At 33.9% G+C, this 17,298-nt stretch overlaps 1 protein-coding gene across 2 annotated transcripts in view; it reads right to left on the minus strand.

Annotated features, from left to right (window-relative positions):
* LOC123553994 (uncharacterized) overlaps positions 1-17,002 on the minus strand; it is a 36,784-nt gene extending 19,782 nt beyond the window's left edge. The window contains exons 1-5 of one of the 2 annotated variants that reach the window (XM_045343801.2): positions 16,809-17,002; positions 16,411-16,461; positions 9,718-9,799; positions 8,778-8,972; positions 2,328-5,357 (exon numbers count right to left, since the gene is read on the minus strand). In XM_045343801.2, the coding sequence (XP_045199736.2) occupies positions 5,221-5,357; positions 8,778-8,972; positions 9,718-9,799; positions 16,411-16,461; positions 16,809-16,835 (492 nt within the window). In that variant the 5' untranslated portion in view covers positions 16,836-17,002 and the 3' untranslated portion in view covers positions 2,328-5,220. Of the gene's footprint in view, positions 1-2,327; positions 5,358-8,777; positions 8,973-9,717; positions 9,800-16,410; positions 16,462-16,808 lie in introns of those variants that run through there. The other variant, XM_053548594.1, reaches the window with a different exon arrangement.
* Between the last annotated feature and the right edge of the window lie 296 nt (positions 17,003-17,298).

Genomic DNA, 17,298 nt, shown 5'->3' on the forward strand with positions numbered 1-17,298 from the left:
CGAACATATGCACGCACATACACTCTAATAATAGAGTATCACACTCGTACAAAACCGAATTGTGCAGTCCACTATCTTGCGGTTCACTCGAACACTGATGAAACGCACTCTATGGAATACAATACTCGGTGAAATATCGCTACCTTGCGTGATAAACATAATACATGTTACATTTGTATTAGATTATTTGCTTTCCTTACTTTTTACTAATACTTAGTTGATCTTTATTATTGTAGTTCTCGTATCAGGTGGCCTCGGTAAGCTCAATTGGTAGAGCGTTGGCACGGTAAGCTAAAAATTTGAGATCCGAATCCTTGGCGAGGCTGCACACATTTTTTCTCTCCTCAAAACTGTTTCATTATATTGAGAATTGGTTATACTTAGCCTTTGAAACCACATTTAGAATTTACGTAAAAGAAAAAATATTTTAACATAATTACCTGTAACTGAGTATGCTTTGGTAATTTGATAGAGATTCAGTAAATTCTGAGAAAGTATGATTAAGTGGTATCATCAATACAGATTTTACCTAATTTTATTGTGATGTAAAAAGTGATGTAGACAGTGTATACATAATGGATATTTAGTATGGACTCCTTTGTGTGTGTTTTTCAGAATCTATCCAAGGTGCTTTGCATGCGAGTTGGTCTTTCATGCTGATTGTGAGGGCATTGACATTGGAGACATCTTGACCGAACACGAAACCCTGTATCATATGTTCTGTATGTGCCTATGGACGACCTGTAAGTTTAAGTTTTTCCATTCCATTGATAAAAAAATATTCTCGAATTCTCAGTGCCTTCTTCCACACGAAAATCTTTAACAAACAAGTGCTTGAAATCATTTCATTGTGGACACAGAGAATACATAGTGAAGTTCGTTTACAAAATGGTGCATGGAGAAAGACCGATTGTCCAACCTCAGCTTCAACTTTATTATTTGAACATGCAACATCTTGTGTGCCGAGTAAATATGATCTGTTCAGTTATTCTTTCAACATAATTGCAAACTGAAGCATATAATTTTTGGTTCAAAAATACTACGTAGTATATCACTACTGGATGCACATACCATTAAACATGGTTTAAAACCCTGTAAAATATCCATAGCAAAAAACCGTTAATTAACACCATTATTCTTGTATCACTTTATTTAACAGGTTTCACAATATTAATGACTTACATGTTAAGATACCATTGAAACACCCATTTTTGACCATGAATCATGCCATTAAAATTTAGTTTGGTAGCTAAAATAGTTAATGGCTTTGAAAAAATTTAGTGAAATTCTGTATATTTTGAATTTAACAGGATTATTCATGGCCCTTAAATTTGATTTAATGCCAATTAAATGTTCAGGTTGTGTACGATTTCATTTAAGAGTAAACTTAATGGCCCTTAACAGTAATGTAATGCCCATTAAATCCTACATTCTGTAAAATGTGATCCGTATATATTCTTTTTTTGGTTTTTGGCTTGCTCTTCTATTGAATGCTTGTAATTCCAGTCTCATATTGTTCTAAAATGAACTTTAATCCCAATAAATACATACTACACACACATCGTCTATAATATATCATGATGTTATATTTAGTTGCATTAAAGTTATTTCCCCTTGATGCAGTTACGCCATTTTTTTCAAATGTTTGCCAAATTGTGTTCCTACAAAAAATCGGATTTATTTCGATGAAAGTCGGATGAAAACGTATTAATTTATTTGATAACATCAATCTACAATATTTTGGTAAGGGTAAATATGTATTGATGCATGCCACTTTTTCTGTTCTTTGTTTTTCTTGTCCAAATAATCAGCATTTGTATAAGAAAATGGGTGGGGTAAGGAATTTACATTATAAAATGTGTTCAGACTAGTTTAGATTTTCAAATTTTCCAATCCTTGAGTAGAAACTAAGGTTTATAGAGAAGTGAACAGTACACATAATTGTGGAGTTTTGCAGTCTGATTTAAATTTATTTGGGGCATGGACAGATCAATCGCTTCTTCGTTTCAGAGTGTGTGGTACGCTTGATTGGAGATGGGAGAAGCTACTTGTGATGCAATCCCTCAAACATTTGCTTTTAGCTGTTTAAGTGCATGCACGTGAGCACAAAGTACTGAAGTAGAGCTAAATTGGGATTGCCCATTGTGCGCTGACATTGTCATCAACAGTTGCTTTTTGAATACACCTGATGCCTTATAATGTCTGTACCAATAAAAACTTGGTCAGAATGTTTGTCAATATTATAATGTTGAATAGATAAAACTACCTACATGGTCACTTGATCTATTAAACCGGTACCTGTAAACCCTTCTCAGTACAACTCAAAACAATACAATATCCATTTATTTTCTCATTTCATATGAACATATGACAGAATAAGGATACAATATAACAAATGTTTGAACAAGGCTGTTACCTTTGTTTACATTACAAAATAATGAGAGAAAAAAGAAGAAACAAATATTCTTCTAGCATTTTACAAAACAGTACATATGTATAGATATTATTACATGTGTATTAACACATAGTTTAAATCAACACGGCAGATATTAATATGAAGTTGATTATCTTAAGATGTCTAATTCTGATGGCAAATTTTCATGGCCCTTAATCTGACATACAATTAAACTAATATGAACCCATTAAAATCGAATCTGGCATATTTAATGAGACCATTAATCAATTTTTTTAATAATTAACGGCCATAAACAGAGTATTAAAAAAATTTAATGGCACCATTAGTTCTTACTAATTAATGTGGAATTAAGGGGTACTTTTTTAATGGCACATTAATTTTACGCCAATTAAAATTTTTCATGGAGTTTTAAGGAGCCTATTAACTTATTTCAATGGTTTATTTTAAGCAGTTTTTCATGACCGTAAAAGTCATTTTTTATGTATGGCATTAAAACTATGGTCATGAAAATCCCATTAAATAGTAAGAAGTAATGGGTGAATTTTAATGGTGATCTGTTAAAACTCTGTTAAAAACGTTTGAAAAAATTAAGGCCAATTTCATGACCCTTTTAATGGCATGTGCATCCAGTAGTGTATTTCAGAACAAGACTGTTATTTAGTAGCCGTTTGGATCTTAAATCAGTTTCATATTTCTATGGCCCAGACCTGGCAAAATGTATCAGATTTGAGATCTGATATTATAGTCTTGAGCATGCAGAATCTGAATGACTATTCAGCCGTAGAATGTATAAACTATGCTATTTTAAACCTATTCAATTCAGAATTTAAATCACGTTAACGAGGGGAGGAAAAGATGTTACATTCAGATACCCCAACATATAGCTAATTTGTTGACCTGAGAAGTAACAGGTGAGTTATAAGTATACAGCTTGTAAAAAATTGACTGAATCTATTGTCAAGTGTACAGTATCGTACATAACCACCTTTGTTACGTAAATACTCCTTTACATTATGTCAAGAAATGTTAAGGGATGTGTTATACTCAGTATGGTTAGTATTCAAGTAGGGGTATTTTATATGAATAATTAGCTTGATAATGGTAATAACTTAACATGTGCAATGATGTTTACAGCCTCCACATACATGTATATTTCTAATTTTAAGGGTGTATTAGTCGCAGTAGCTGGTTCATTTTGAAAACAAGAAACGCGGCAATGCCACGAAACCAGGTTTTCAACACTTTTCATAGGAATAAAAAAGTATACTGAATCACTTTAAAGCACAACCCTAACCCTAACCCTAACCTAACCCTAACCCGCTTTTTAGTAACAATGACCTTAACCTTGATCCCAGAAACCCCAAAATCAATCCCAAGCTACAACTTTATATATTAAGTTTTCTATACACCAAGTTTCATCATGATAGCTCATTCCTAAGTTAAGTTATTGACCGGAAACCCTTTTATACTTTAAGTAACAGTGACCTTGACCTTGACCCCAGAAACCCCAAAATCAATCCCAGCCTTTGTCTTGATATAAGCTACATACATACCAAGTTTTATTCAAATATCTTTACCGAAACAAAAGTTATTGACCGGAAACACCAGTTTGACGCCGCCGCCCATCCGCCCGCCCGCCCGACCAACGACATACCCCAATCTAATAACTCAGGTTTTCGTTGAAAACCTGGTTAAAAAGCCAACCCTAAAGAGACAGCTCCTTTAAGAGCAAGTTCATCTACAGACTTTATGTTATATAAGATTTAGGGTCACTTTAACATTATGTATTTAATGACAAGGATCATGTTTTCAGTTTAAGATAATTGGTTAACTTGTGTCTTTGTATTTAGACCCACAATTCAAAGAACTAGTCTGTGAGAACCTGCTTAGGGCCCGTGAGACAGAAAGTGAAACAAGTGTTAGTGTGCCGCCTTCTGCATGTGTGCCGCCTTCTGCATTGACAAATACGACATCTGTAGAAAGTTTAGGTTTGTATATTCAACTTAATGGGAAGATACTTATCTGTATGAGACGTTTTCGGCTAAAGTTATGATTTAGGTACATGCATGTTAAGCCGGTTAGAGGCGTATTGGTCATTTTGACATCTGATCCTTCATTATGAAAGAACTTTTCTCTATGTTTTAGAAGTTGTAGAGCAAACCCTAACCTGTCCAATGGTAGGCAAGTCTTAACTTAATGACCACCGGTTGTACAGTTAGAGCAATGCAAACATAGTGTCCTGCTTTATATCTCAAATATCTGTAAGTTACAGTACAAACACCAGATTTTAACAAAAAACTCAATGTAACACTCATTAAAGTTATGATTCATTGTAGCTACGACTTGGAGTAACTAAGAATCATATTAGCTAAGAATAAATGTAACTACAAAGCACTGTAACTACAACTCAACGTCGTGGGTTCGATCCCCGGCCGCGTCATACCAAAGACGTGAAAAATGGTACCAGTAGCTCCCTTGCTTGGCGCTCAGCATTAAAAAAGGGAAACTGGACTCTTCTCTCATACCCTCGTGGCGGTGGATTCTATCAGGAATGAGGTGTCGGGAGTGATTAATATGAGTTGTAGAACTTCCTTCACAATTGACCTAAAATAAACTATGTATAAACTAACTCAACGTAACTAAAACATATTGTAACTACTCAGAGTCTTCGTACTGTTGAGCGATTTTTCATATGTATTCGCATGGACACATACTGTCAGGATAATATATTTTTTCTTTTTAAACAAATGAATAGAGTCAGATAATGAAACCGTTGCATTGACTTTTTCAAGAAATATCCTCCGTTAATGTAAAAGATGATCTGGAACTGGCATACAACCCAAATTGGCTGCACATGATGGATTATACCTGCAAATTAAACCATCTGAGCACGTCCCTCCTGGGCCACAAACAACACAATCTGCGTTCGAATTGGGGGAAGCTGTAAAAAGAAATAAATGGATATTATTATAACAACATGATGTACCTATAATAAGTAGAAATATTCAGTCAATGATACTTTATAACAACCTACAATATTATCGTTTATATACATGCAATCTTCAAATATATTTCTATCTATGGATTCATATACAACGACTGGGTTTCAACTGACCACAAAGATGGCGCATTTATTTGAGTTCGTTGTGTATGGAAAGTCTATCGCAATTTACTTCGCCATAAAATTATAATTAAAATATCAACGACTGAAGGCAAATTGGCACAAACAACGAAAGTGAAAACAAAGTTAGAATAGTTCATAAAAGTTTATGTAATATTTATTTTTGGCTGAAAAGTGTTCAAGATGTAACCATATTAAACGCAACATATACCTAAGACAAGTAGAACACATCGACTGACTGTGCTTTCTGACACTAAATACAGGCTTGGTTCACGTTTGAGTTTGCAGGGCCAACTTCAGACGCTTAGTTTGGGACGGGTTCCGGTTTTTATTTACAGAACCATTTTGATATATTCTCCATGCACTTGGATCACGTTTACATTTCCAGAACCCGTCCTGATATACTCCATTTTGCCTTGGCTCAAGTTAAGTCTTCCAAAGCCATCTTGATTATATTCTCATTGTGCTTGGCTCACATTTGCATTTCCAGTACCTGTATGATATAGTCCCATTTGGCTAGGCTCATGTTTAGGCTTCCACAGCCATCTTAATATATTCCCCTTTCGCTTGGCTCACGTTTACTTATCCAGAACCCGCTTGGTACTAGATACATTCCTCCTTGGCTCACGTGTACTTTTCTAAAACCCACTTTACGAATTCCCCTTTGGCTTGGGTAGTGATTACAATTTCATCTTAATCTTCCCTTAGGCTTGGCTCACGCGTATACTTCCAGAATCAGCTTGATATAATTTCCTTTGGCTTAGCTTACGTCCCGCTTGATATTTTCCCCTAGGCATGACTTCATCTCAGTGTTGTTATCTTTGCTGGTCCTTCAAGATCATTGATTTCAACTCATTTAGATTTGAAGATTGAATACTGCGTATGCCGGTGGTACGGTTCGTCGGCAGTGTTGCATTTTCCATTACTGCTCATGAACAGACTCAATCAAACCGAGTCTGCAATTTGCACTGTTTGCCTTGTTCTCGGTGCTTCCGAGGGATCTACTTTTCAGATTATATCTCTTATACACTTCCAGAGCCATCATGATATATACCATTTGGCTTGGCGAACAGTTAGGTTTCCAAAACAAGCTTGATACATGTCCCTCTAGCTTTACTCCAGCCTGCTATATTTTTCTTGCGTTTGGCTTACGTTTACATTTCGAGAACTCGCTTGATACATTCCCCTTCGGCTTGGCGTACGCTTATATTTCCAGAACCCGCTTGATATAGTCCCCTTTGGCTTGAGTACTCACGTTTACGCGTCCAGACTATTCTTGATATATTCCGCTTGGAATTAGCTTACGTTGTGTATCATAATTTATTCGTGTTACAAGAGCTAGCTTAAAGTTAGAGTACTTTTTTTTTATAGAAAGCTTTATTTTATAAAAAGGTCGTTACAACAACGTTATCACAAACTACAGAAGGTTTTACAGATTGTCCGATCTTTTTAAGAAACATATCGCAATAAAAGCTGTAAAAAGATCCTTTGGAAGCAAAGAATGCAACCAAGTATAATAATAGCAGACTCGGTTTGATTGAGTCTGTTCATTAGAACAAACCTTAAACTTAAATTTGGCCTTGCATTGCCGGTATAATATAGGGCTGTAATTTATAAACTACGGAAAAATATTTTCATAAAAAATTTGTTAAATATGTTAGAAAATAAAAGAAGACGATACAATACAAATATCATAAAGCACAGTGCATGTTTTGGTATTTGACTCTTTACAGTTAGTCGTTACGCTTTCAAGTTTGATGCTGCGATGACTAAGTAAGTACGTAATGGTGATGTTTTCCTCCTTAAACGTACATAAACGGACGGACGGGTGGACTTTTGTCTTGTTTTCCTAGTCCTGCCTTTAAATGTTATGCGCTTCGTACAAGTTACCCTGTACACTGGTGTACTAATTCCTCGGATTGAACCTATTTATGATCCACTCGCTTAGCTCAATATGGAGAGCGCCGATCTACACATCGCGGCGTTGTATATTCTCCGTGACGATCTGATAAAAGACATTGGGCGTCCTCGTGCGTTTATCCCCCGGATAGAATTGAGTCGAGTCGGATCACGTAGCTCGAGTAAAACGCTCTAACACCGGGAACCGGAAGTGGAGTTTTACAGCCTTGTTTACGGCGCTTGTTTACATTATCGACGGTAGTAAACCAACATTTCTACGAAAGTAGTGTAATATCTTCATTCAAAAAAAATATTTTATTTGGTCATACATTTATCATATGTTTATTTCGCTACGATGTTTCTTTGACATTGAAGTTGTACCTTTTCATTCCGCCATTTCGTTGTTCTCGCATTGTTCGCGGTCCTCCCGATTAGGAGGTGGTGTGAAAATTTGACCCGAGAACAATGTTCTTGGGCCTTGTTCGTGTCATTAGGGCGATTCTATCTCGGGTCGGACACAGAACAAGAAGAACGAAGCTCCCATGGACGCCCATTGTGAAATCATTCATCCTCCACCTCTGATCCATGTGGGGAAGTTGGCAGTTACTTGTGGAGAACGTGTTTGTATAGGTACAAAATCAAAGAACACTGGTTGGTTAACCTTCTATTTAACTGAAATACTGTTGAAAAATGGCGTTAAACCCAAAAAAAACAAACAAACAAACATGAACCTATACAGTCTGGTAATTTGTCACTAATATTATCTTATTAAACCCAAGTTCACTTCAAATTGATTACTGACTGTTCCAAGGGGTTGTCCCTTTTTCAACATGTTTTTCGTCTGTTTATGTTATATGTATTGTCTTGTATGCTGGCGCTATTTCCCTTCACTCTCCAACCCTTTTTTCCTACCCCTCCCCCATTTATCCAGTGCAAGTTTTTATATCTTTCAGTTATTGTATTTGAAGCAACCCGTCTTCAATATCCTTTCACAGCAGTTTCTATTTGTGAAGTTTTAGCCTACTTTGAGATTTATGGCTTTGTCTGTTTTTACCGTGCTAAATGCTTCCAAGGAGGCTACAATAACATTTCATGATACACTCACACTGGGCTCGGTTCTCGGTAACGCTTGAAGATCTTTTAGTTCACGTTAACGTTTCAAGAACACTTTTGATACACTTACCCTGAGTTTAGTTCGCATTAACGTTTTATAAGTTCGCTTGATACACTCACATTAAGCTTTATTTACGCTTACTGACAAAAATATGTTCAAATATACTCACATTTGGACTGGTTTAGTATACGTTTACCATTATTCAAGAACCCGTTTTATACACTCACCTTGGGCTTGACTAACGTCTACGTTTCCAGAATTCGATTTGATATGCTTATTATTGTTGGTATTGTCGATATTAACATTGACTTGTATACGTTCAGATCTGTCGTTGATGTGACCCCCGTGATGAACTATACCGGTACCAGGACCTGTTGCCCCGCCACGATATGCCGCCTCTAAGAGAAGGGATTCCTGCATGGCTGTTTGAGTAAGGAACAAAACATGTAACGTTTCTTTTTGTTATTGTAAATAATGTGTGATCACAGAGTCAAATGACTTAAATATAATTACTGTATACGTTAAAATTCAGTCAAAATATTTTAATACTATGTGGATATCTATATGTTTAGACGCTTACGGTTGTGGTGGAAAAAGTAATTAAAAATATGACCAAATGATAAAAATATCAAGAATATACGTAAAAGTAAGTCAAAAACATATCAAAAGGTAATCGAATATTGCATTGTTTCTATTCAACATTATATATAATGAATCATGGAAGAAGATATTGTTCTTTTCAAGGAGGGTATTAAATAAGTGTCTTTCATACTAAATTTATTAAACGAGTTTAATAAAATAATGAAATGCGAGGCTCTGTCGTGCGTTTTATTAATCTAATTTAACTCGTTTTTTTATATATATATATTCAATATGGAAAGACACATTTCTGATATTCTTTTTATCACGTGTTAGCTTTTATGTCTAACATATGACATTAATTTTTGTCATGATTTGCCTGCGCTGACATGTATTTTGCTTGCTTTGTAAATCACGACCTGTGACTATTCAGTCGTGAACATAATAAAACATATGATTGCATGCTATGATTTTACTGAAACTGGAATATATTTTTGCAGAACCGTCCTTCCAGTTTAACAATGTTCGTGGTAATTTTAAAGACATCAAATGCTGCGTTAGAAAATATTTTAAGTGTATATAACTTACTGAGACAATCCGCTCTTACCAGACCCCTTCCGCGCCTCACTATATGGCATTGTTTTGGGTAACACCGCATTCTGTCCCAGTACTAGGAAAAAAGAAGATAAGAACTTAAAAACTATAAAAAATAATTTTAATTTCTTTTAGCGTTGCGTTATTTTTGTGACCTGATTAGTAGGTCGTATGGCGACTTTCCAGCTTTGGTGGAGGAAAACCCCAGGTGCCTTTCCGTGCATTATTTCATCATGGGCGGGCACCTGGATAGAACAACCGACGTTCCGTAAGCCAGCTAGATGGCTTCCTTACATGAAGAATTCAGCGCCCGGAGAGAGGCTCAAAGCCGCCTCTGTGAGGGGCAAGTGATTTGAAGTCGGCAACTTAACCTCTCGGCTACGGAGGCCCCCGAATCTAATCAATATATAAGTACAAACGATTTGATTTTTATGAGGTTACCTTGCTCTCATATGCTCTCCAACTATCGTAGTCCGAAAGCCCACGGACTTTTATTGCAACAATTAATGCCAAAAGAAGTTTTTACCTTTTTTGAAATAATATTTTTTATCCTCGATGAAAACCCATTTCTTAAATGGAAAATCTGCGTGTATCTATATTTTGTTCACGCGTATTTTGTAATGGTGTGGTTATACTCGCTTCTAAAGTATTAGGGGTAGGGTTGCCAGGTTTTACACTGTTTTACCACACTGTTATAATCAAGCGAAAACTGAGTATCAAAGATCAAAGGTCAAATTTGTGTGAAAATTGCGAAAATGTCATTTTTGTTATACATTTTTGTTGTTTAAAAGTATTTTGTTATTATAAGTAATTGATCGTCATTCATTTTAATGTATATATGTCACGCAATGTCAGTGTTAAAAGATATAATCAAAAATGAGTCAAGGTCAAGCTTGATATTAAAGATCAAAGGTCATTTGTAACGAAATAAAATAAAATCTTTTGATTTTTACACGAAAATTAACTTTGACCTGTTATATCAGTTTTGACCTTGAGTCATGTTTGATATCTTCATTAGTCACGTAGTTTGACATATATAAACTGCAAAGAATAACGATCAGTTAGTAATAAAACAATATCCTTAAACAATAAAAGTATTATAAAAATGGTATTCGCACTCTTTTACACAAAACTGGCCTTTAGCCTTTGATATCAGGCTTTCAGATCAAAGCTTTTGGGAGTAGACTTGCATTGCCGACGTTACCTGACATATATACATGTATATATATTAAAATGAATTAATATCAATGACAAAAAGTGACAAGGAAATAATAGAAGTATATATGCTACATCATGAAGTTTTGTACACGGAAATGACCTTTGACATTGAATATCAAGTTTGGCCCTCAACTCATTTTAGATTACTTTTTCATCACGGACATTGTCTCTACTATATAAATTAAAATGAATAAGTTAAACGATTTATCATTAAAAATGACCAAAAAATATTCATAAACAATAAGAAAGGACTTCGGACACTTTCTATATGAATTTGCCTATTCCAAGAGTGAAAAATAAACCACTAAGAAATAAGTATTTAATTACATACACCATCAAAATACATATTTGAGATTATTTCTTAAAGTCAAATTTTCAATATTTGTTTCATAAAACGGTGCGTTTTGCTCTAAATAGAATTACGTACCCTGTTATTATACATATAAAAGCTATTTTGTTTTATACAACATTGTTCCCACCCGTGCATCAAAACCATATTTGGCCAGCACATGTAGATATTAATTATACACATTTTCCGTGACTATTGTGTTGATGCAAGGGGTGGAACAGTACTTTTAAACAAAAAATATAACTACAGGGTGTTCCTAAATGTAAAGTAACCAATACTTTTTACATTTATGTTTAAAAATTAGATTGTCACATATTTTTACATCTGTTTGTAACTCAAATACTATGCAAATGTTTGAAAGGGTACACATAGGCATTTTATACATGTATAGTAGTGAGAGAAGCAACTACTGTGAATATTATTCGTTGGGTTAAATTTTCAATGGCTTATCCTGGTTGTTTGTTGCAGTAGATTGGCAAATGTGTGCTGTAAAATACTAGCAACACACCAGCTAATCTTCTGCATGCCCTCCTCGCGACGCGCACGCCAGCCATTAGCGATGAGGATGTTATTTGTTTTCCATTTTGTTTTTATTATTTTTTGTATTTTTATATATTTTTCATTTCTTAATTTTTTTTTCATCTTCTTCTGTGCGTTTATATTTATTTCTTTTAGACACGAACTAAATGTCACACGGATTCATTACTTCATGTTCTTCCTTCTGTGAAAACTGAATTGAGTATTGCTCTTTGCGACGGACTAAACACCACAAAAAAGAGTCAATATGTGCACAGCAGATAATCTGATCCTGACTATAGTCCATCAAACAGAAATAACGCTTGTTATTGATATGTCTGTGATGCATAGGTCCAGAACAGTAGCTTCTTGGCAGGTCATGACAGTGACGGTTTCACATTCAGTGTGATGCCACGAAAGTGATGTGTCAAGTCGCGTTCCATGCAGATGACATATACAAATACGGCCAGACGCGAAAACGAACTGAAAGGTCCAGCCGAGTTTCAGGTGGAATTTTTATGCATCGACCTGCTTCTACTTTAGCCCTACAAATGATACATTTCGAATGTGTTTTGCTCACAACTTCTGTCCTGATTAGACAACATTATCTTTAAATGGGCTGTTGTCAGACTTATCCCGATTTAACTTTTTCCAGTACAGCTTCCTTAGGCAATCCTCACAAAGAACTGTCATTTCGGATACATTTTTATTAAATGTTTAAGCAAAATGAGCCGTGCCATGAGAAAACCAACATAGTGTTTTGCGACTAGCATGGATCCAGACCAGCTTGCGCATCTGCGCACTCTGGTCAGGATCCATGCTGTTCGGTTTCAAAGCCTATTGGAATTAGAGAAACCGTTAGCGGACAGCATAGATCCGTGACTAGACTGCACAGATGCACAGGCTGGTCTGGATACATGCTGGTCGCAATTGCACTATGTTGGTTTTCTCATGGCGCGGCTCAAATATTATCTGTGCCACTGGTACTTATTCCAAGCAAGAACCCACCCTACGGTTTGATAAGATGACTGCCTTTTCGTAGTATTAATGTTATACAGAACACAAATACCTGACATCACTTATAACACAGCTATATAGGCATGTACCTGTACTTAAATAACTACCCGAACCACTGTAATAAAACTGACCGGTCACTTATACATGTATATCTATTCATACATGTAATGCATCAATAACTTTACATTACGAACAGTGTATAGATAAATCAAGTACAGGTTGTTTGCAAAAATATCGCTCGCTTTTTTATTTATTTTTAGGATTTTAATTTTAAAATGTTATTTTTTCCTTAAATAAACAGATTTTGTCACTTTTTTCGACTGGAATTCATATATTTAAAACTTCCGTAAAGTGATGACATTACATTTTTACGGAAATTAAACATTTTATTTTTTCAAGAAAATATATCCTGGCTAAGATAAAATAAGAAAAACATCTTGATAGGAACAGATAAAAAACAGTTTCTGCTGTAATAAGTTAACTAACACATTGGTTTATCATTGACTCGAAACGATTTGGGTATTGTTTAAATACTTATGGAGAATTTTGCATTCAAAATGTAGGCTAGAAGCATATGATAGTGTCCGAAGTCCTTATAGCAAAATTGATATTTTCTGCGATTTTTCATACAAATTTGACCTTTGATATTAAGTTTACCCATGACTGTTACAGGATTAGATCTTAGTTGCTGACATTGTCTGACATGTATACAACAACATGAATTAAATAACAGTATGTACACTAAATGAAATAATATCAGCGACTAATAACGACAAAATAGTTATGAACGAAGATATAAATTAAATATGCTACCTTTTGATTTGTTTCTACATAAAAATGGCCTTTGACATTTAATATCAGGTTTGACCATGACTTATTTCGAAGATATCTTCATCAATGACATAGTCTGTGACATGTAAACATTAAAATGAGCGACTATCAATTCCTAATAAAAATATTACCAAAAAGTGATATTTCTGCAACTTTTCACACAAACTTTACCTTTGATATTAGAGTTGGTCTTGACTGTTTTGGGAAAAGATTTGTATTGTTGACATTGCCTTACATTTATATTTTTTTATTATTTATTATTTTCCCTTCATGTACATCACACAGACAATAATAAATACGTTACATAATACATATACAATTTTACCAACTAGTTTTATATATCGAATACATGTCTGCTTCTATTTTTTTTCATTTTTATACCATGATGCTCATATATTATCATTTGTTTAATGTACATCAGGAAATTTCTTGAAATCTCACATCAATCTCACACCCACCCTCAAACATACACATTTTCATACAAAACAACCTCCCACGCAAATCATACACACACTCACACATATCCTTATATACATATGTGATATCAGCAGATATAGTGTTGTATATCTACGTTTTGTATCCAACTGCCATATTCCAATCTAAAAGTATGTTTAGAGAGAGTTTTTTTTTTCAAATTATGTAGTTATTTGTAGAGGGAATCCATTCCATTTATGGTAATATTCATTTATTTTGTCATGTTGTAGCGCTATTAACTTTTCCGTTTCCAATCTTGTCTTCAAGTAATTTAAGAAATGTTCCAAAATTGGCATAGTTTTATTTACTATATTTTTATAAATAAAATATTTTGCTGTTAAAATAATACCATTTTTAGCTTTACTTTGTAGAACTGGTTCCGTAATTAAAAAAGCCACTGTCTCATATGTGAGTTCTAAATGTACGTTATTTTGTTGAAGAAATTTTCTCAAATCTCTCCAAAAAGTTTGTATATGTGGACATTCCCAGAAAAGATGTTCAATGGATTCAACATGCATCTGACAGAAATCACACAGGTTTGATTCGATAAGACCTTGTTTTAATAGAAGTTTATTTGTCGGTATTATTCTGTGTATAAATTTATACTGGAAGTTTCTAAATGTACTATCTATCGTTGCTGTAAATATATTTCTATATATTGATTTCCATATTAAATTTGCTTTTGAAGTAATATTCTCCCATTTCGTTTCAGCTTTATTTTTCAGTGCTTCTTTTTTTATTTGATGTTCATATAGGAATTTATTTGCCCTTTTTGTGTCCGTAAACCTTTTCAAAATAGCTTTTCTTTTTGAAGTTAAAGGTCAATTTTCTATCTTGATTTTTTGTTTTAGTTCTATAGGTATACTTTTTATTAAAGACATGTATTTGAGGTAGTCATGTTCAGGAAGACTAAACAAATTTTTAACGTCTTCATATGTATAGAATCGATTTTTTCGGAAATCATATAAATGTTCGAGATATAACACACCTTTGTCGAACCATGTTCTATAGAAAAATGTTTTATCGTTTACTTTTATTTTCCTGTTATTCCATATTATCTCTTTATTTACATTTGTGCATTCGGACAGAATACCGATTTCAATCCACGCTGTAATGATATCTCTTAAAAAGGGATTTGTCTTATATTTTTTAAATATTTCTCTTTCATTTAAATTACATTCAAAAATCAAGTTCGCTCCTATTTTTTCTAGTTTATTTATGTAAATAGCTTTTATTATTGATTTGTTATTATCATCCAGTAACTTTTTAACCCAATAGGCCTTTTTAATGCTCTATTAAACTTGGAAAGATCTATCATTTTTTGCCTTACATTTATATATAAAAATGAAATGATATAAGTGACTAATAACAACATGACATTTTCAAGTAAGAAATAATGTAACGTAGCCAGGTTTTATGTTTGTTTAGAACTTTACTATCACGCTTGACCTTGACTACGCTAGTGTATCATTGAATGTTCCATGTGCACCGTCGTATGAACACATCTGCGGATGTCTCTAAATTGTTGTTTTGTACTTTTAGCATGTGTAAATGTTGAGTTCTGCTCAACCCGGAGCTAGAGGCCGTGGACGGTAGCATGCATTTCCACTACCATCCACGAACAGGCTCAATCAAACCGAGCCTGCAACTTTTTCGTTTTTGTCGTGTTTAAAATGAATTTACACCAGTGAGTTATAATTGAAAGGTAGTAAAGGTAAACATGCTAATTTTCGATATTTTGCACTAAAATAAAATTTGACCTTTAATTATCAGGGTTAACCTAGACTTTTTTTGCGAAAATATCTGCATAGCTGATTTTGTCTGATATATACAAAAACACAATAAACAGCAGTGACTTATTATAACAAACTTGTTTAACAAAAAAAAAAAAAAGGATCAAATAGGCCAATTTTGTGACTTTTACACAAATTTAACCTTTGACCTGAAACATTAGGTTTGACTTTCACTCCTTTATAATGAATTTCTTTTTGCTGACATTTTTGACAATCAGAAAGTTAATGTAATCAAACAGAGAAAAAAGTGGCAGATATGAACTTTACCCTATCCCCTTATTATTTAAGAAGCGAGTAGCCATACCTATCACAAACACATCTGAACAAAAAATTGATATACACAGCTTTGACACTTTATGTATCTCACAAGGAGTTTTAACAACATATCATGGTATTCATTTACATGTAAGGGAAATAAACTTTTAGTGAAAAATAAATATTTTAAACTTCACATATGATTAATACAGTATAAACTGCAGTTAAACTTACAGAGCAAAGCCTTTGAGCTTCAGCACCAAGAAACACACATACAAACAGCATCTGTAAATATTTGAAATTGTATATTTTTCTCATAATAAGGCCTGTTAATCAACAAAATTAAGATATATTCAAAATCATTATTTCATTAGGTGCTATTGTCAGCAATATTCAAATAGATCTAAATGCATTTTCTTAAGGAAAATCTTCTCTGTTATTAAAGTCGTGAAAACTTATTACGAAAATTTTGCCATATATTACAGTAACTGTGATGTTCATCTGCAAAAAAATCGACGTTTAAACATATAGACATAAAATCGTATTGTGTACATATGTAATGAAATGAAAAACAAGGGATTATTACTATTAAATAAAATTTAAAGAATAGTAAAAAAAAAAAAATATCTTACCAACACTTGTATGAATTTCGTATCCATTCTTGAAGTAGTTTGATCAACTTGATTTGAACAATCGTATCTGTTTTTACAGCCAGACGTAAAGTGTATAATTAGTTCTCCTCAACTGAATTAACGAGCGCATTAATTTACATTTCTTTTACGTCAAACTAATTAAATGTCAATCAACTGTGACACATTGCATTGGAAGGGACCATTCAAAAACTCAAAGAAGGAGAAAATACTTAAATATTAATAGTGAACCCCCCCCCCCCCCCCAAAACTGCGACACTAAATTTTTAAATCACAGTGTGGGGGGTTCGGGGGTGGGGGTAAGTGGGGGTGCACATTTCATAACTTTTCTTTAACAGACCCAGTCAAACCAAGTCTGCTATTATTTTCGCTTCATTGCATTTCATCTTCTTGTAATTTTTTTTGTTTTATTTCTAATGAAACAATGGTTTAGAACAAAATTTATGCAATACACACATTCATGATATCAATT

The sequence above is a fragment of the Mercenaria mercenaria genome, chromosome 7 (genome assembly GCF_021730395.1).
Source record: "Mercenaria mercenaria strain notata chromosome 7, MADL_Memer_1, whole genome shotgun sequence".
In the NCBI taxonomy this organism is placed as follows: domain Eukaryota; kingdom Metazoa; phylum Mollusca; class Bivalvia; order Venerida; family Veneridae; genus Mercenaria; species Mercenaria mercenaria.